Here is a 21803-nt window from a genome sequence, read left to right as displayed (position 1 = left end):
AAAACAAAATCATTTCCCATTGTGATTCAGTGATCACTGTTGGAACAGCAGTTTTTTTGAACTTTGGGTGTTGAGGACATGTTTGATACATCCATTCCCAGTAATGGAATAGCCCATTAATTCTGAGTATAAGCAAACATTTGATGAATACTCAAAAGTATGGAAGGGCAGCCAGGGCCTATGTAATAGAACCTTCATCAGACGGGAAGGAAAGGAGAAAACTGGTTGAATGAAGAGACAAATATTCTTGCATTGTTAATGGGATGACATGGTGGCTCAGTGGTTAGCACTGCTGCCTCACAGTGCCAGGGACCCGGGTTCGATTCCAGTCTGTGTGGCGTTTGCACATTCTCCTCATGTCTGCGTGGGTTTCCTCCGGATGCTCTGTTTCCTCCCACAACCCAATGATGTGCAGGTTAAGTGAACTGGCCACGCTAAATCGGCCATAGTGTACAGGGATGTGTAGGTTAGGTGCATTAGTCAGGGGTAAATGTGGAGTACTAGGGGGGTGGGTTACTCTTTGGAGGGTCAGTGTGGACTTGCCTGGCTGAAGAGCCTGTTTCCACATTGTAGGAATTCTAAAACTTCACGTCATTAATTGATCAGCTGCGGATGCAATTGTCAATGCAAGTTGTGTCAACAGTATAATGCTTATGGAGATGAAGTATCATCTTCACACAGAAGTCACCGTGTTGTGTCATATAACTTCACTGAATTGATTCAGGACTTCCTGCTTACATCTCCCATTCTTCTGAGGCTTTTCATCAGTTTCAGACTTTCCAGTTTGCGGTCTCCAGCCACTTCCCCCTCACCATGGGTGTGCAATCCCTTTACACATCAATCCTCCAACAGGATGGACTCAGAACTCTCTGCTTCTTGCTGGAAAAAAGGCCCAAATTGTCCCTGTCCACCACCACCCTCCTCCACCTGGTTGAGCTTGTCCTCACTTTGACCAAGATTTCTTTTAGCTCCCCCCACTTTCTTCAGATCAAAGGTGTCACCATGGGTACCTGCATGGACCCCAGTTACGCCTGTCTCTTTGTGGGTTACATGGAACATTCATTGCTCCGGTCCAATTCGGGTGCCTCCCCACAACTCTTTCTCCAGCACATCCATGAGATCATCGGTGCTGATTCCCTCTCCTGTCTGGAATTGGAAACAATTATAAATTCCGCTTCCAATTTCTAACCTGTTCTCACCTTCACTTGGTGTGTTCCCTTTCCTTCCTTGACTTCTCTGTTTCCATTTCTGGGGATAGTCTGGCCACTGATATCTATTACAAACCCACAGTTTGCCTTGACTCTACATCCTCACACTCGGCTCCCTGAAAGGGCTCCATTCCATTCTTCCAGTTTCTCCATCTCAGTTGCATCTGTTCTGATAATGCCACCTTCCACAAGGGGCCTCATCAATGTCCACCTTTGTCCAGAACCAACGACTCCCCGCCACTGGAGTTGACAGGGCCCTCAGCTGTGTCCGACACCTTTCCTGCACCTCAGCCCTCACCTCTTCTTTTCCCTCCCACAACAGCAGTAGGGTTCCCTGATCCCACCAGCATCCACATCCAAAGGATCATCAGTCACCATTTTCACCATTTCCAGCAGGATGCCACCACCAGACACATATACCCCTTCCCTCCTTCCAGCACACTCTGGTTCACTCTTCCTCCATTCTGAACATCTTCCCAAACCTCCAAGGCCCCTTCCCGAGCAATTCCAAGAGGTTTATTGCTTGCCTGTTTGCCTCCTGCCTCCTCAGTATCCAAGGCCCAGGTGAAGCAGTGATTTAGCTACACTTCACTCAATCCAGTCTATTATACTAGCTGCTCACAATGTCATCTCCTTTAGACTGTGGAGATGAAATATGGACTGGGCAACCACTTTGCAGAACACCTATGTTCTGTTTGTAAAAAATGACCCTGAGCTTTCAGTTGCCTGCCATTTCAACACACCTTCATGTTCCCTGGCCAACATCTCTGTCTCGGACTTGCTGCAGTGAAACCCAGCACAAGTTGGAGGAACAGCGTCGTATTTTCTGCCTGGGGACCCTGCAGCCTTCAGGACTCAATATCGAGTTCTGAAGGCTGTGACTAGGACTGTGATCAATATTAGGGCCTGAACAGTGCCTTTTTCACACTCTGGCCCTGTCAAAACATGGACTGCTTTCATCACAGCCAACCTATTTTTACCTACTGATGGTCCTCATTAATAGCTTTTCTTTCTCCCTGGCTTACCATTATACATCCCTTTGTCGATCTCTCCACCTATCACCTACGCCTTGATCACAGCCCTAGTCACAGGCTATATACTTGCAGAAAGTGACTCAATTCCTGACTCCTCAAAACCTTTTCACCATCCATAAAATATAACTCAGATGTGTGCTGAAATTCTTTCCGCTAGCCTGGATGAGAGCATTTCTAACAATCTTCAACAAAATTTACCTCATCTAGAATGAAGTGGCCAAGCCTTCACCACTATAAGCATTCAATTCCTCCACTATTGTCTGAAGTGTGTATCGCACTCCCTGATGCACTGCAGCAACTTGCAAAGGTTTCTTCTGCAGCACATCCTAAATCTTCAACCTCTCCCGTCTAGGATAAGGAACATCATCACCTGCAAGGTGCCCTGAAAGTCATACACGATGTGACTTGAAAATCCATTGTCATTGGGTCAAAGCTCCTATAGCTCTGCCCCTAATTGCACTGTGGACATCTCTTCATCACATAGATTGATGCTTTTTCCCAGGGTGGGAAGGTCAATTAGAAGAGGGCACAGGTTCAAGGTGAGAGTGGGAACATTTCGGGGAAGAAGTGCAGGGAAACTTATTCAGGCAGAGGGTGCTGGGTGCCTGGAACGCACTGTCGGGGGATAGTGGAAGCTGGCATGTTAGCAATGTTTAAGGCATATTTGATAGACACATGAATGGGAGGTGAACAGAAGAGTACAAAAGGCATTAGGGCATTAAGTAGCAGGTCTGAATTATGACTAGGAATTGGCACAGGTGGGCCAATGCGTCTATTCCTGTGCTGACTTGTTTCTGTGCTACATGGGTTGGTTTTGTTCAGTTAGCTGAATGGTTGGTTTGCAAAGCAATGTGAAACCAACACAGAGGGTTCAATTCCCATCACTGGATGATGTCACCATGAAGGACTATCCTTCTCATCCTCTCCCCTCACCTGAGGTATGATGGCCTTCGGTTAAATCACCAGCAGTTGCCTCTCTTGAATTAGAGAGTAGGCCTATGGTCTGGGAAGAATAGCAACAGAATACAAGACAATTGTTCTTTGTTCTTCATTCAAGAAGGCCATTCCCACTACCATCTCAGGGGTAGATGGGAATGGACAACAGAGCCAAGCCTGTGACAAACACCTCACATACATGAATAAGAAAAACCAGCACAAAGTCCAGTGAATTTCTTTAACTGCACAGATACGAGATTCTTCAACCAGAATTTCTCCTGTACACCAAACAATATCAGTCTACTTGTTGAAAATAGTTCATATGATTCAGGTTCTTCAAAAAAGAAAAATCTCTGTATGCTTTGAGTAGCTTTCATGCTAAGTCCCTTGGCTTGCAATCATTAAACACAGCATTGGTGTAGAACCTGGAACAAACAGACAATTACTCTGGGTTTGAAATGATCTCCTCCAACCGAGGCTCTTCTCAATCGATACCTCTTTGAGGCTGTAAATAGCCTGGTAAATTTAATAATCCCACACCCTGCCAAGGGAATCACAATAAAATGGAATATGGATTGGAAAACAGAGAGCAGTACGAGTTCTCAAAGGTGTTTCTGGTTGTTATAACACAAGGGACTAGCTTCTCAGACAGAAGATATGAACAGGTCATCTAACTTGCTAATAACCTCTGATTTTAAATCACAGGCTTGATATCAGATTTTTTTAGAAAAAGGAACTAATGTTCCCTGTTCAGAAAGAGACAGGTCTTCAGGTTTTTTTTAAAAATGATTTTGTGGTTCCATTAAACATTCTATTTGCTGCCCGTGTAGGATTGGTGAATTCACCCAAGATTAAGGGAGATATGGAGGCAATTACCTGCTTTAACCATTGCAGGACACAACATAGAGACTTTTCAGGATGAAAACATTTTCTGCTGTTGATTGACTGCAAAGATATATGCTAAGTATTATCAATCAGTAATGTCAACTTTTCAGTTTAATTAAAATTCACTGAAGTGTTTTGTTCATTGCAGATGGAGACATTACAAAAACACATCCTGCTTCCAATAAAACAATGAGATTAGTAAAGGCTGAATGATGTTCCTAGGGAAAACATGCTCTGAATATTTAGTCACTCACAGACTTTAATTAAACTGTACAGTAGTAATGAACTGCTGTCAGGGTCATAATAAGTTCGAGAAAAAGAATCAAAGAATTATCAAATTGTCTACCTAAACAGTTTAAAAAATACAAAAGAACATGTGCTGAAAATGATTCATCTTTCTTAACAATTTTACTTAAACTGTTCCTGAAAGAAGAGATTATTAAACAGTCAATCCTTCTGTCAACTGCCATGGAATTAGCTGACAGTTTTCTAAATGCATTTTAATGGAGTTTGGAATAGATGGAACATATGAGCTAAATTTAGGAATACATATCTCATATCAAAATGAATTAGTAAAGGACCGATGTGCAGAATGCAGATATAAGGAGCACAATGATGCTGAACAACTGTTATAGATTCAAAGTTATACGATTCCGAAAAATTCAATGCTCATACTAATCATCATCAGTCTGCAAGTAATCTAAAAATGCTGCATGTCTTGTCAATGTATAATTTTCCACAACATTTAGCAAAGAAGTACAAAGATAAAACTAAATAAACGTGGAAGATAGTTTTCTGGTGTTTGGTGAAAGCTTCGGCAATATAGTCCTGTAGCTGAAACAGCAATAACTTGTGGACTTCCGGCAAGATGGCGGCAGGTAGGATGCTCCTCCTGGAGCTCCTCTGCTCTGCCTGTTCTTTCTCTTTCCTTTCTTTCTTTTCTCTTTTTTCAGCAGTCCCTGAGCAGCCTGAGGGGAAACGTGCCCTGAAGCAGTGTGAGGGGAAGTGAGGCCCGGAGCAGTATGAGAGAAAGAGAGTCCTGGTATAGAGTGAGGGGAAGTGAGTCCTGGTATAGAGTGAGGGTAAATGAGTCCTGGTATAGAGTGAGGGGAAGTGAGTCCTGGTATAGAGTGAGGGGAAGAAAGTCCTGGTATAGAGTGAGGGGAAGTGAGTCCCGGAGCAGTATGAGAGAAAGAGAGTCCTGGTATAGAGTGAGGGGAAGTGAGTCCTGGTATAGAGTGAGGGTAAATGAGTCCTGGTATAGAGTGAGGGGAAGTGAGTCCTGGTATAGAGTGAGGGTAAATGAGTCCTGGTATAGAGTGAGGGGAAGTGAGTCCTGGTATAGAGTGAGGGGAAGAAAGTCCTGGTATAGAGTGAGGGTAAGTGAATCTCAATGCAGCATGATGGGAAGCGAGTCCTGGAGCAGTGCAACCTCGCTTGGTGCAGCTGAGTGCGGGTATGGAGTGGACTGAAGGCTTGGAGTGGAGCGGCACAGTTGTTGGACTGGGGCCTGGCACTGGTGGTCAGACCATGTGCTGAGCTGCTGCTATTGGAAATTCTTTACTGGACTGTGATGTCAATCCTTTAACTATGCTATAACTATCCTATTCCTAACTTATTTTTTAGAGACTGTAAGTAATGCTATTACTTTTCCATTTATTCCTTATTTGTATCCAAGACTTGTTCCTCGGTACTTGTACCTGAGATGGCACCATTAAAGGCAGCCATTGTAAAATCTTTTCACTGTACTCCTATACTTCTGTACTGGAGTATACTTGACAATAAATGATATTCTATTTTATTCAATAAGATATTCTAACAAAAACAGTAATTACATTAATACTCAGCAGGTCTGGCAGCACCTGTGGAGGAAGATACAATGTGAATGTTTCACTAGAGGTGTTGCCGGACCTGCCCAGTACAACCAGCATTTTCAATCTTTTTTCTTTCAGATGTGAAATATCTGCAATATTTTGCTTTTATAAAAGCATCTATTTGTTAAATATATTATTCCTGACATCAGTTCTAAATTTACCATTTATTAATTATTATTTATTTATTAATTAGTTTTCATTCTTGCAGGTTGATTTCAAGAAATTTTCCAGTCTTCCCTTTTCTTTGCTATTTACTCTCTTGTACAATTCAATAATGTAATCTCCCAGAAATGTTCTTTTGTTATGGACTAGGCCAGAACACTCAAAACATTCTTGAGCAGGCAACCCCAGACCATAACTTTGCAAAGAACAGAATAAAGAATCCCTACAGAACTAGGGAATCTATCCAAACTAGACTTAATTATGCTGTTCTGAATATATGCAACAGTCCCGATAAGCAAACCTCCTTAAAACACTATTAAAAAATGGAACAGAGTTGGATGTGGGAGTTTAGGGAGAGTTTACGTGTTAACTGAGGATTATATCTGCAATAAATGCTATTGTTTGCAAATCTTATCAGATCGAATGGATTGGTTGGAGCGACAGTTATAGGCAATGAGGAACTTACAAGAGCAACGGGCTGTGATGAATAGCAGGCGGGAAAGTCTCAGATACAGTCACATGGATGGGTTAACTCCAGGAAAGGTAAGAGAGGTAGGTAGCTAGTGCAGGAGTTTTCTGTGGCTATCCCCATTTCAAACAAGTGTGCTGCTTTGGAAAATGTAGGGGGTGATGGATTCTCAGGGGAATGTAGCATGAACAGCCAAGTTTCTGATATTGAGACTGGCTCTAATGCAATGAGAGGTATGTCGGGTTCCAAGCAATAGATTGCGTTAGGGGATCCTCTAGTTTGAGGTACAAACAGATGTTTCTGTGGCCAGCAGCGGAAAATCAGAATGGTGTGTTGCTTCCCTGGTGTCAGGATCAAGGATGTCTCAGAGAGGGTGCAGAATGTTCTGAGGAGGGAGAGGGGCCAGCAGGAGGTCACTGTACACATTGGAACCAACGGCACAGGAAAGGAAAAAGTTGAGATTCTGAAGGGACAATATAAAGAGTTAGGCAGGAATTTACAAAGGAGGTCCTCGAGAGTAGTAATATCTGGATAACTCCTGGTGCTACAAGTTAGTGAGGGCAGGAATAGGAGGATAGAGCAGATGAATGCATGGCTGAGGAACTGATGTAGGATTCATATTTTTGGATCATTGGAATCACTTTTGGGGTAGAAGTAACCTGTACAAGAAGGATGGATTGCACCTAAATCAGAAGGGGACTAATATACTGGTAGGGAGATTTGTTTGTGCTGCTTGAGACGATTTAAACTAGTAAGGTGGGGGGTGGTGGGGGGTGCGGGGGGGGGACCCAGGGAGATAGTGAGGAAAGAGATCAATCTAAGACTGGTGCAACCGAGAAAAGAAGCACTCAGGATAGGCAGGAACAAAGCAGAGAACAAGGTAGGACTCATAAATTAAACTGCATTTATTTCAAAGTAAGGGGCCTAACAGGGAAGGCAGATGAACTCAGGGCATGATTAGGAACGTGGGACTGGGGTATCATAGCAATTACAGAAACATGGCTCAGGGATGGACAGGACTGGCAACTTAATGTTCCAGGATACAAATGCTACAGGAAAGACAGAAAGGGAGGCAAGAGAGGAGAGGGAGTGGCGTTTTTGATAAGGGATAGCATTACAGTTGTACTGAGGAAGAATATTCCTGGAAATACGTCCATGTAAATTATTTGGGTGGAACTGAGAAATAAGAAAGGAATTATTATCTTATTGGGATTGTATTATAGACCCCCTAATAGTCAGAGGGAAATTGAGAAACAAATTTTAAGGAGATCTCAGTTATCTGTAAGAATAATAGGGTGGTTATGATAGGGGATTGTAACTTTCCAAACATCGACTAGGATTGTCATAGTGTTAAAGGTTTAGATGGAGAATAATTAGATTAGATTACTTACAGTGTGCAAACAGGCCCTTCGGCCCAACAAGTCCACACCGACCCGCCGAAGCGCAACCCACCCAGACCCATTCCCCTACATTTACCCCTTCACCTAACACTACGGGCAATTTAACTTGGCCAATTCACCTAACCGGCACATTTTTGGACTGTGGGAGGAAACCGGAGCACCCGGAGGAAACCTAGTACAAAAGAATTTTCTGATTCAGTATGTGGACGTACATACTAGAGAAGGTGCAAAACGTGACCTATTCTTGGGAAATAAGGCAGGGCAGGTGACTGAGGTGTCAGTGGGGGAGCACTTTGGGGCCAGTGACCATAATTCTGTTAGTTTTAAAATGGTGATGGAAAAAGATAGATCAGGCCTAAAAGTTGAAGTTCTAAATTGGAGAAAGGCCAATTTTGATGGTTTTAGGCAAGAACTTTCAAAAGCTGACTGGGGGCAGATGTTTGCAGGTAAAGGGACGGCTGGAAAATAGGAAGCCTTCAGAAATGAGATAACGAGAATCCAGAGAAAGTATATTCCTGTTAGGGTGAAAGGAAAGGCTGATAGGTAAAGGGAATGCTGGATGACTAAAGAAATTGAGGGTTTGGTTCGGAAAAAGAAGGAAGTATATGTAAGGTATAGACAGGATAGATCGAGTGAATCCTTAGAAGAGTATAAAGGCAGTAGGACTATACTTAAGGAAGTAGGTGTATACTTAAGAGGGAAGTCAGGAGGGCAAAACGGGGACATGAGATAGCTTTGACAAATAGAGTTAAGGAGAATCCAAAGGGATTCTACAAGTGCATTAAGGACAAAAGAGTAACTTGGGAGAGAATAGGGCCCCTCAAAGATCAGCAAAGCGACCTTTGTGTGGAGCCGCAGGAGATGGGGGAGATACTAAATGAGTATTTTGCATCAGTGTTTACTGTGGAAAAGGATGGATGTGGGAAAGTAAATAATGACATCTTGAAAAATGTCCATATTACAGAGGAGGAGGTGTTCGATGGCTTAAAATACCATAAATATTTATATTTGTGTCGTAAGTGGATAGTTTGATTTATTCTAATTTACCATAATTTCTTCAGTTAATAAACTTCTATTGTATTGTTAAAGCAAAACCTGCAGCCTTAGGTTTCAGCAAGAACCGATGTTAAAGCTAAAACAAACCATTATATGATCTGCCCAAGCCAGGTTTCAATCTGGGATCTAACTTGTCCAGTAATAACATTAGTTGTGATCATAACACAACTCATTGAAAAGCAAAGGTTAAAGTTGAAAGATACCTCCGAGTTTTAGCAACAGCAATGCTCAATATGTCTAATTGATGCTGATCTGCAGTCATCAAATCCAGCAAAAGCAGTTGAGTATGTGTCAAACAAAGTCATGATCAAACTGTACAGATAGTTTCTCATCAACCAGCTCAGAGATGTTATTAAACACTTCTGGAGTGGGTGGGTCTTAAATCTGGGCATCCTGGCTCAGAGGTAGGGTCACGATCACTGTGTCACAAGACCTCCTTCAAACTTTATAGGCTGGGCAAGCACTGGAGGCAGTGTGAAAAAAGGAGGACAATTTCTCTTGCTAATGGCTCGACCAATAAAAGGAAATAAAATAAATTGACTTGCATCATCTCATTTCTCAGGACCTCTAGCACTGCCTGCCTTTTGGGGAAATCAAAGTAGTCTGCAGAACACAATGATAAGTGGTGCAATCCAAATTTCTTCCTCTATTCGTCCCTTTGCCTTGAAAGTATCACAAAGCTGGTCCCTGTTTGTTCGAAAAGCTGGTCCTTTTCTCAAGGATACAATGCCATTGGTTTTTTCAGAGGGTGGGGGGGGGGGGTTGTAACTGCTCCCAATACCGATACTGGTTTGGTACAGAGATTAAAGGGTATTGAGAGGCCTTTTTGTTTATATGTAATCAGATGAGACTTCAAGCCCAAGTGGTCATGTTTTAGAAGTGACCTGCATAATGAAAGGCGATTGGTCACCCCTCCAGCTGAGCTGTTCAATTCAGTTCAGAACTAATTGAGAGTTCAACAATGAGCTGTGTGCAAACATTTTTTCTCTCTCTTTCTGCCCTTCCAACTTCAACCTGTAAGCATCTTAGAGTCACAGAATCATAGAGGTGCACAGCACAGAAGCAGACCCTTCAGTCCAACTCGTCCATGCTGACCAGATATCCCAACCTAATCTAGTCCCACTTGCCAGCATCTGGCCGATATCCCTCCAAACCCTTCCTATTGTCATACCCGACCAAATGCCTTTTAAATGTTTCAATTATACTAGCCTCCACCACTTCCTCTGGCAGCCTATTCCATACACGTACCACCCTCTGCTTGAAAGTTGCCTCTTAGGTCTCTTTTATATCTTTCCCCTCTCACCCTAAACCTATGCCCTCTAGTTCTGGACTCCCCCCTCCCCCACCCCCTCCCCCCCCAGGGAAAAGACCTTGTCTATTTATCCTATCCATGCCCCTCATGATTTTATAAACCTCTATAAGTTATTCATGCAATTTCAGCACCTCCTGGTAGATCAAATCCTCCAACCCTGGCAACATCTTTGTAAATCTTTTCTGAACTCTTTCAACTTTCACAACATCCTACCGATAGAAAGGAGACCAGAATTACGTGCAATATTCCAAGAGTGGCCTAACCAATGTCCTGTACAGCCACAACATGACCTCCCAACTCCTGTACTCAATATTCTGACCAATAAAGGAAAGCATACCAAATGCCTTCTTCACTATCCTATCTACCTGCGACTCCACTTTCAAGGAGCTATGAACCTGCACTCCATGGTCTGTCTCTTCAGCAACACTCCCTAGGACCTTACCATTAAGTGTATAAGTCTTGCAAGGATTTGCTTTCCCAAAATGCAGCGCCTCACATTTCTCTAAATTAAACTCCATCTGCTACTTCTCAGCCCATTGGCCCATCTGATCAAGATCACTTTGTAATCCGAGGTAACCTTCTTCGCTGTCCAGCACTTCTTCAATTTTGGTATCATCTGCAAACTTATCAACTACACCTCTTAAGCTCACATCCAAATTACGAAAAGTAGTGCACCCAGCACTTATCCTTGTGGCACTCCACTGGTCACAGGCCTCCAGTCTGAAAAACAACCCTCCACCACCACACTCTGTCTTCTACCTTTGAGCCAGTTCTGTATCCAAATGGCTAGTTCTCCCTGTATTCCATGAGATCTAACCTTGCTAATCAGTCTCCCATGGGGAACCTTGTCGAATGCCTCACTGAAGACCATATAGATCACGTCTACCACTCTGTCCTCATCAATTGTCTTTGTTACTTCATCAAAAAACTCAATCAAGTTTATGAGACATGATTTCCCATGCAAAAAGCCATGTTGACTATCTCTAATCAGTCCTTGCCTTTCCAAATACATGTACATCCTGTCCCTCAGGGTTCCCTCCAACAACTTGCCCACCACCAACGTCAGGCTCACTGGTCTATAGTTCCCTGGCTTGTCCTTACCACCCTTCTTAAACAGTGGTACCATGTTAGTCAACCTCCAGTCTTCTGGCACCTCACCTGTGACTATCAATGATACAAAGATCTCAGCAAGAGGCCCAGCAATCACTTCTCTAGCTTCCCATAGAGTTCTCGGGTACACCTGATCAGGTCCTGGGGATTTATCCACTTTTATACATTTCAAGACATCCTCCTCTGCAATATGGGCATTTTTCAAGATATCACCATCTATTTCCATACATTCTACATCTTCCATGTCCTTTTCCACGTAAACACTGATGCAAAATGCTCATTTAGTATCTGCCCCATCTCCTGCGACTCCACGCAAAGGACGCCTTGCTGATCTTTGAGGCACTCTATTCTCTCATATGCTTCCTTCTTATTTTTGACCAAAACCTCAATTTCTCTCGTTATCCAGCATTCCCTACACCTACCAACTTTGCCCTTCACCCTAACAGGAATATACTGTCTCTGGACTCTCATTATCTCACGCACACATAAGTCTATGAGGTAAATTTGCACTTGCAGATTTGTATTTGCAGATACATTATTTTCTTCAAAAAGCACACAATCTGTAAACAGTCTGTTAATTTGGCATTTTATGAATTCCTACTTTGGAAGTAAAACCAGTCTGAATCCAGATTGAGACACAAACAGACTCGAAACAAGACCTCACACCTAAAGTGCATTATCTGACCTGCAATGTCACTTTTCTTCTGATAAAACCTTAAGTTATCTTGGGGCAGTGACTTGAAAGAAATTCTGGGATTTACACATTAATCAATCAAAACCTGCATCTCCATACTTACTGATTAAAGACTGAATAGCCATCTGGATGTGTTCAGTACATTTGCATAAGTTGTATGCTGCTTTGATCTTTTACTATAAGTTCTGTATCCAATGTAATCTCTCTCTCTAGCTGCCTGAGGAAGGAGCAGGGGCTCCGACAGCTTACGGTTGGTCTATAACCTGATGTCGTGTGATTTTTGACTTTGAGTACATCGGACTGAAGTAAGATCCAGTGTGGATATTGTGGATCTCATGTTTGATGATAGCAACTTGTACACTTCACGCAAGGTGCGATATGCCTCTCAAGATGGCACGTCATAAATTCAGAAAGTATAAAGCCACACTCACAGGGATGTCTCAGGACGGTGCAGAATTGTTGGAAACATTCTCCTGACTGGCCACTCTGACTGCAGTAAAGACCACAGACAGACCATAAAAAAAGCAGAGTTTCACTGATTTTACTACAACTGTACAGTAAAATCTGATTGATTCCTAAATATGCCAAAACAAAGAAATCAGGATCTCAGGACTTGCTTTCACTTTATTCATCAAACCTCCATTTTTTTTGCTGGAAAAAGGATTGTTTATTAACGAGTGGCACGTAAATGGCATGGAACCAGTGGATGTGAGTGAGGTCTTCAGTGAATACTTCTCATCACAGAAGAGAGAAACATTTCAGTTGGGATGGTGAGGTGCTAGGATGTGTTAAGAGTAATGAGGAGGAGGTATTAGATGTTTTAGCAGGTGCAGAAATCCCCAAAGCATGATGAGATATACCGCAAGCTGCTATAGAAGGCAAGGGAGGAAATTACTGGAGCCCGCCTCGAGATATTTCATACCTCACTGGTTACAGGTGAAATGCCGTATGACTGAAAGATAGCTAATGTGGTTGCTGTGTTCAGGAACGGCAGCAGAGATAAGCCAGGTCATAACAGACTAGTTAGTCTGATATCCAAACAAAGACAGGAATTGCTGGAAAAACACAGGTTGAAACGTTCACTCTGATTTCTCTCCTCAGGGAAAAAGTGAGGACTGCAGATCTTTCGCTTCACAGGTGCTGCCTGACCTGCTGAGCTTTTCTAGCAATTTCTGTTTTTGGTTTTGTCTCTGATTTCCAGCATCCATAGTTCTTTCAGTTTTATTGTACAGTTGGTCTGTTGTTTAGTGATAGGGAAACTTTGGAAAAACATTTTGAAGGCTAGGATTAGTCAATGCTTGTAAAGTTTGGGATTTATCAGGGATAGTCGGCAAGGATTTTGTAGCTGGAGATCCTGTCTGACTAACTGAGTATTTTTAAAAGGTGACTAAATATATTGATGAGGGTAGTGCAGTTGATGTGGTTTACATGGACTTCAGTAAAGCCTTTGACAAGGTTCCACATAGAATGCTAATCCAGATCCCCACAGGATCCAAGGGAAGTTGGCAAACTGGATCCAAATTGGCTTGCAAATAGGAGGCAAAGGATAATGGTGGAGGGTGGCTTGTGTAAATGGAATCCTGTAACCAGTGGTGTACTGGAGGGATCAGTGCTGGGACCCTTGCTGTTTCTTATTTATATTAATGACTTGAATGTGAATGCAGAAGGTTTAATTCGTAAGTTTGCAGATCATACAAAAACTGTGGTGTCATTAATACTGAGCAGGATAAGCTCAGTCTGAATGATCAGCTGGTAAATTCGACAGATAGAATTTAATTCTGTTAAGTACAAGGTGATGCATTTTGAAAGGTCTAATAAGGAAAACACATATACAATGAATGGTAGGTCCCTAAGGAATACTGAGGGACCTTTGTGTACAAGTCCATAAATCCCTTAAGGTGTCAGCACAGGGGGACAGAATGGTGAAGAAGGCATATGAGATATTTACCTTCATTACCCAGGCATAGAATATAGGAGCAAGGAAGTCTTGTTACAACTTTATCAAACATCAGCTAAGTTGTGTGTGATCCTGGTCGCCACACTATCAGAGGGAAGTGATTGCACTGGAGAAGATGCAAAGGAGATTGACTAGCACGTGACATGCAATGAAAAGTCTCAGTTATGAGAAGAGACTGGATAGGCTAGGTTTATTTTCATCATAGCAGAGGGGCCTGAGGTGGGGGGGGGGGCGGGGGGGAGGGAGAGACTTTATAAGGTATATACAATTATGAGAGGTATTTACAAAAGAGATTGTTAGAATCTTTTCCCCATCTCAAACGTGTCTAAGACTAGAGGGCATGAGCTTCAGGTGAGGAGTGAGTGGTTAAGATGAGATGTGAGAAAGAATTTTTTTCACCCAGAATGTGGTAGAAATATGGAGTGTGTTGCCTGAGAGGGCGGCAGAGGCAGATACTTTCGCAACATTTAAGAAGCATTTGAATGAGTTCTTAAAATGCCAGGGTATAGTGGGCAATGGACCAAAAGCAGGTAAATGGGATTAGTTTGATTTGCTGTTTGTCCTTTAGCATAGACATGGTGGGCTGAAAGGCCTGTTACTATGCTGTATGACTCTATAAAGGATGGGTAAAACCAAGACAACGTAAATACTTCCACACTTGATGCTTACAAGTTATTGAATCGACTTCACTTGTGAAGGCATCTGTTACAGCTCATTACAGCAATTTCAGAGCCTTACCATTAAGAAGTAGAGTCACAATAATTATATGCTTCAGCGAACATATGCCTTCACAGCACTGTACTTTAGAGAGTCCTCCATGTTTGCCAGCTTTTCTAGAGTGCTCATGTTGATAGAGGCATGTACAAAACACAGAAATCATATAAATACACGAGTGGACAATACTTTCAATCTCAAGCCTCACCACATGGACTATGGCTGTACATTTTGAATTATGCTGATTTATCCTCAATGTTTTGAAGACATAATTAAATTAATGTGTCTATTATTGTCTGAATTATCCCATATTAGCCACGATGTGCCTATTATTGTCTGAATTACTCCATATTAGCCATCAGGCTCTATTGAAGGTCTCATAAAAGAATGCTTTGTAATGATTGTGTGTAGCTGAATTGTAAAATTGCTAGAAGGGGTTTTCAATGCTTTTTCTTTAAAATATGTCAGTGTGAGTGGAGGAAGCAAACTACTTCATCTGATTTTGTCGCTCAATGCAATGAAATTACAATCCTGAATTTCACCTGTCAGCTTCTTTGCTGATTGAGCATCCAACTTAATCTTTCTTTCTTTAAAGACTACACTTTAGCTGAAATTTCCATAATTTAAAACCCTGTACTGTTTAAAATTAGAACAGAAGTTGCGATTCAAAGAATTGTGTTTCTTTTTAATGTGAACTGTTAAAGAATGTACATGCTCCTTACCATTTTCCTCTTGCTTTTCTTCTGTGATTTCTTGTTTCTGAGCCAATTCGGGCTGAACTCCGGGGACACAGATTGTGGAGTTTTGACAGGGATGACTGAATCCACCATCTCGAGGTAGAGTGAAACTGCGTGGTTTACCCCCACCACCACTTATTCCTGGCCATCGTTCTCCCTCTGCCAATGGGAAGGGTCCATAGTGATCCTGGATCTGGCACCTTTGAGCTGGCAAAGTTGACTGCCTCCGATGTTCTGGTGTTGGTAAGCCTGCTTCACAAAACACAGAATCCTCAAGAGGAAGTGTCTGGAGATAGTGCAGCCCTGAACTGGTCAGTGGAGTTTCTATTAGATCCTGCCATGAACGCCGTTCCCAAGCCCCTGGTTTACGAAGGGGGGACTCAGTACCTCCTGCAGGTTCTGGTCGGAATTCTTCATGGGATGAATGAGAATGAGAGGTTTCCGTAGACGACAGTCTATTATGCTTAGGTTCGAGGTATGGACTAGCACAGTTCACCTTAAAATAATGACAAAATGATCAATATCAAATATTAATGGTGCATTAAAATGTTCAGGATAAGGACACCGCTCACATCTTGAAAACTGCTTTCATTTTTCAGTTTAGTATTAATAACCTCCCAATTGTTTGAACATGCTACTGTTTGGTTCATCACCACTTAATTATTTGATCGTGGAACACCTTTTCAGTAAAACAGAAAATTACGTCGCTGATCCCTTCTGCAAAATGGACAATTGCAAAACATAAATCAGAATTTGAACATTTAAAACTTAAGAGGAAAGGAAATAAATAGGGAATATGTGAAATACAATTTATACTCATTGAGTCCAATTTTTAGATCAATGCATAAAATTATAGATAAAGTACACCTAAAAATAGAAGGAAATGTGATCAGAATGAGCAATGTTCATAACTTCAAGAGTAATTAGGTTGGGCAATAAATGCTGACCTAGCCAGCAACATCCCATGCCTGAGGTGGATTATATATAAATGAAAACATTTATGTCTTAAAATATTTAATCTATACTGCAGTTGAAGGTTAACATTACAATATTAAAAATATCCCATAAATTTGAGTATACCAATAATTGAACCAATGATCATAACCTTATTGGTTTGCTTCAGCATCAAGCTGCTCAGAGTGAAAATTTATAAATTTATTTGGTGTAAGGGAGGGAGAATTTTCTTTTGGATCTTTCAGCAGATTAATGAACAAAATGATATACAATACACAAGGATTTACTAATCTTTGTAAGTGATTATGAAATAAGCATTTGACTGCAATATTACTAAAATGTATGGTTGTATTTGCTTATAATAGTGCATTAACTTGAATTGCCAAAATGTGTATAGTTTACTTGAAGCCACTTGCTAACTGTATATTTTCTTCTAAGGTGGGATGTGGAAATTGCTGACAAGGCCAGCATTTTTTGCATATCCCTAACTGTTCTTCAACTGATTGGTTTTCAGGGCCAATGCAGAGAGCAGTTAAATTTCTGTGTGGTCTGGGGTCATATGAAGCTTAGGCCAAGTAAGGTAGACAGAATTCCTTAAACGACATTAAAAAATTGAATGGCTTTTTTAATGACAATCATCATTGACTTCATTAATTCCAGATTTTTATTGAATTCAAATATTGCTATCTGCCTTAGTGGGATGTGAACACATGCCCCTGAGTATTAGAAACAAAAATAGAAGTTCCTGGAAAAGCTCAGTGGGTCTGGCAGCATCTGTGAAGAGAAGTCAGAGTTTTGGATCCGGTAACCCTTCCACAGAGTATTACCCTGGGCTCTGGATTACAGTCCAGTGACATTAACACTAATCACTGATGCCCCCTAATGAAAGACAAAATTACTTTAAGGGTGCTGCAGACAGTGAGATTGCAAATAGATAGCAATCTAACATGTTTTTTCAAGCTTATTTGTATTTTCTATTTTTTGTGACATCATCCAGTTTCTTTGATATCTCTGCTGTCTGTGCAGAGATTTGAAGATTCGATTAGATTCCCCACAGTGTGGAAGCATGCACTTCAGCCCAACCAATCCACACTGGCCCTCCGAAGAGTAACCCACCCAGACCTACTTCCCTCTGACGAATGTACCTAACACTACGGGCAATGTAGCATGGCCAATTCACCTGACCTGCACATCTTTGGACTGTGGGAGGAAATCAGAGCATCCAGAGGAAACCTACACAGACACAGGAAGAATGTGCAACTCCACACAGAGAGTCACCCGAGGCTGGAATCGAACCTGGGACCTGGTGCTGTGAGGCAGCAGTGCTAAACACTGAGCCACCATGCCGCCCCATTGAAACTGACTGTTATTACCAATCAGGATGTTCCAGATGTAACAAAGATGCAAAAGTAAACTCACTGAAGGTGCTCGGGGGTAGGTATCATAAGGAGGTGGTGGACTCTCTTGCTTGGGGGTTGATGGGGTATCTGCATCCTCTTGATCACTTTCGCTCCAATAATCTATCATGATAAAGTATTAGTGAGTAAAGCACATTGACATTCAGAATTTACCATACACCTAATAGGATTTCTTGTATTGTTTTGATAGCACAGCTCAAATGTTTCACACATGTATTTCACAAGAAAGTTGTTCAATATTGTATAAGTGAATGGGCTGAATGTTCCAAGGATTGGGATTTGCTGTCACATTCCACACCAAATGAATGAGCTCCATGATTCTGGCCAGCACACCCGAATGCTGCCTCTTCAGAAATGCACAGCAGTCTTCCATCAGAGTCATACAACATGGAAACAGACCCTTCAGTCCAACTTGTCCATGCCACTTTTTGTCATGCAGACCTGTCAAACCACATCAGTCCCCACAATCGTTTAACACTGCTGTATTCTGGCAGGTCTACATTCAAAAACTCTGGAAAATTGAAATAGCCTTTCAGTATGTCAATGAAAGACTGTAGTAAGTGGGCTGCATGGCAGAATGGGTAGGGTGTGAGGTGAATATGGTGAGAGGGAGGATAGGGTGGAAAGTTAGTGGGTACTTGGATGATGTGGTTGAGTCAGGAAAGTGTTGCGGTGTGGGGTAGAGGGGTAGGAGGGCGGAGGTTGAGAGAAAGAGTCCAGGGGACAGCCAGAGGACAGGAATGTTGGAGGGATGGATAGCAAATGGTTATCATAGGGTTTGAGGGTCAGGAGAGGAGGCAGTGGATATATTTGGAGGATCAAGGAGAGAGTTGGAAAATAAGAGGAGGACCAAGGTGCTGGAGGGTCAGGAGTGGGTGTCAGTAGGGAAACAGTAGGGAGCAAGTTTTATTTGTATAGCTATCCACTAGTCATGAATAGATAATTGAGTCAGGTACTGCCATATCCCTAAATCAGAGGCAAAGACATTAATGTTGGGTTTGAGGAGTTGGAAATTGCCCATCAGGTATTGAAACTGGGCAATTTCAACAGTGTCAGTATGTTGGGACTTTCTAGCTGTTCTGATGTTCATGTTTGGCGGTTCATTTGGTCTCTGACCCGATCTGAAAACCGAAAGATTATTTTATTTATCATAATTTTATTTATCATAATTCAGATCTAAGCATCTGTAGTGAATATGACACTTAAGGCTGCTCCTAAATAATTATCATCAATATGCAATTATGTCGCCATAAAATAGGTTTAAGTTATTCACAATATTTTCAATTCAACTGGCTGGTGTTATTTGCAGGCTTAAATACTCTTGCTGTGATCACAGGAGGGTAAAATGGCCAAATCCTCATTAGTTTTGTTTTTACTTACTTTTCAATGGCAGCTGCTCAAAGGTTTGTCATTCACATCTTATGGACACATGTGTTTTTCTTTTACTCCTGACCGTTCTCTTTATCCCTGCACCACTCTTTGTCTTTTAATATCACCTGGCTTACACTCTATTACAGACCTTCCTTTTTGCTCTCTTTTTCACCTAACCCCTTTGGCCCTTTCCTAAATATCTATGACATAGAGTCATAGAGCTGTACAACTGACCAGACATCACAACCCAATCTAATCTCACTTGCCAGCACCCGGCTCATATCCTTCCAAACCCTTCCCATTCATATAACTATTCGGATGCCTTTTAAATGCTGTAAATGTATCAGGCTCCACCACTTCCTCTGGCAGCTCATTCCACACATGTACTACTCTCTGCGTGAAAACGTTGTCCCTTAGATCGCTTTTATATCTTTCCCCTCTCACCCTAAACTTATGCCCTCTAGTTCTGGACTCCCCAACCCCAGGGAAAAGACTTTGTCTATTTACCTTATTGATGCCCCTCATTATTTTATAAACCTCTGTAAGGTCACCACTCAACCTCCGACGCTCCAGGGAAAACAGTCCCAGCCCGTTCACCCTCATCCTGTAGCTCAAATCCTCCAACTCTGGCAACATCCTTGTAAATCTTTTCTGAACCCTTCCAAGTTTCACAACATCCTTCCAATAGGAAGGAGACCAGAATTGCATGCAATATTCCAAAAGTGGCCTAACCAATGACCTATACAGCTGCAACATGACCTCCCAACTCCTGTACTCAGTACTCTGACCAATAAAGGAAAGCATACCAAACGCCGCTTTCATTATCCTATTGATCTACTTTCAAGGAGCTATGAACCTACACTCCAAGGTCTCTTTGTTCAGCAACACTCTTGAGGACCTTACCATTAAGTGTATAAGTTCTGCTTTTATCAGTTCTGCATAATGGTTGCTTATCTAAAACGTGAACTAGGTTTTACTTTCCACAAATATTGCCAAGCTTTCTGGGCAGGATCTTTTGCACCGGATGGTGATAATATTGAGGGGGAGTGGTTGGTTGGAAGGTCATTCCTTTAGGCGGGATGATGGTCGACCTGAACCCCACGCTTTTTCCCACCTCCAGCAAAGTTAAGTACTGATAGGAAGATCCACGTTTAACCTTCCGGAACTGCCACTAATTGAAGCCCTTAAGTGGTCACATGAGGATCTCATCACACCACTACTGGCATTAACTCAGCTGCAGATGGGCTTTGCCATATGCTGTGCATGGCAGCTGAAACTGCTTGGCCAGATATTGTGCTACCAATGTATTGAGTTTGGTACTCCTCACGTTCAATGCAACTCATGAATTTACTTATTTCACCATTTTCTTTATAACGTAACACAAGATTTTTAGGAATTCTCTAACTACCATCACATATCCAAACTCCCTTTTCACTCCAAACTTCTTAAACTTGTTTTGACTTCCAACATGTAAGCCCATGACTCCCATAATACCCTTTTGAATTCATATGTCTGCCCCTCCCAAACTCCTGAAGTAGCCTCAAAACTATAGGAACGCAAGGCAATTTTGATGTTTAGTTTTATCTTCGGCCCTTATCACAGTCCACGTGCTGTTGAAGAATTCCAAAAGCATTCTGCTTGTCTAGTGCTTGAAAACTTAGAGAGGAATTTTAAGTCCCTGGAAATGGGTGGGCAGCATTTAAATGGAATGTGAAAAAGTTCAAAATGTCAAGTTCACCCTGACCCATTTATTTCTGGGCTAAACAGATATGGGTAACCAACTCTGGAGCAATGCCTGCCCCACTGGAAGCCAAACCTGTCAATCAGGCTGACCGCTGGACTGGAATTCTGTGAAAACAATGTTTCACAGAATGAAGGAAAAGTCCATAGCTATATGTGGTAACCCGGACTTGTGGCTTCCCATTGAAAACACTTAACCCTACTGACTACCCTAACTACCAAACCTGCCCCGTTAAAATCACAGCTATAACTTTAGATTAAAACAAATAGAACCATATAAGAAGGTGAATTATATACATCAAAGCCATACTACTTTGAAATTGTCCTTGGGTTTAAATATTATTTCAGTGTCAATATCTTTTGGCGAATACAGATCAAAAAAAGGATTGATTCTTCTCCTGTCACCATCTTCCCCAGACCATTTTCCAACAGTGTTTTTGGTACAGAATATCTTTATATCAATACACAGAACAATAGTGGTGTGCAAAACAATCCACATTTTCCCATAAAGATGTTGGCGCATGTGGATGCAGCATGTAAATAGCTAAATTGACTCCAAGCTGTCTTTAAGGGCTTTTGCCCGAAACGTTGATTTCGCTGCTCGTTGGATGCTGCCTGAACTGCTGTGCTCTTCCAGCACCACTAATCCAAGCTGTCTTTGCTGATTTCATTAAACTAGAAATCACACAACACCAAGTTATAGTCCAACAGGTTAATTGGAAGCACACTAGCTTTCGGAGCGTCCAATTAAACCTGTTGGACTATAATCTGG

The 21803-nt window shown here is 41.9% G+C and overlaps 1 protein-coding gene across 6 annotated transcripts in view; it reads right to left on the bottom strand.

Annotated features, from left to right (window-relative positions):
• Positions 1-21803, bottom strand: part of cnksr2a (connector enhancer of kinase suppressor of Ras 2a) — a 496755-nt gene that overhangs the window by 49549 nt on the left and 425403 nt on the right. For all 6 annotated transcript variants that reach the window (XM_072584887.1, XM_072584893.1, XM_072584891.1 and 3 more), the window contains 2 exons: positions 17922-18022; positions 15534-16044 (listed from right to left, as the gene is read on the bottom strand). In XM_072584887.1, the coding sequence (XP_072440988.1) occupies positions 15534-16044; positions 17922-18022 (612 nt within the window). The remainder of the gene's footprint in view (positions 1-15533; positions 16045-17921; positions 18023-21803) is intronic.

This window comes from Chiloscyllium punctatum, chromosome 15 (genome assembly GCF_047496795.1).
Source record: "Chiloscyllium punctatum isolate Juve2018m chromosome 15, sChiPun1.3, whole genome shotgun sequence".
Classification (NCBI taxonomy): Eukaryota; Metazoa; Chordata; class Chondrichthyes; order Orectolobiformes; family Hemiscylliidae; genus Chiloscyllium; species Chiloscyllium punctatum.
This window is presented reverse-complemented; position numbering and strand designations above follow the sequence as displayed.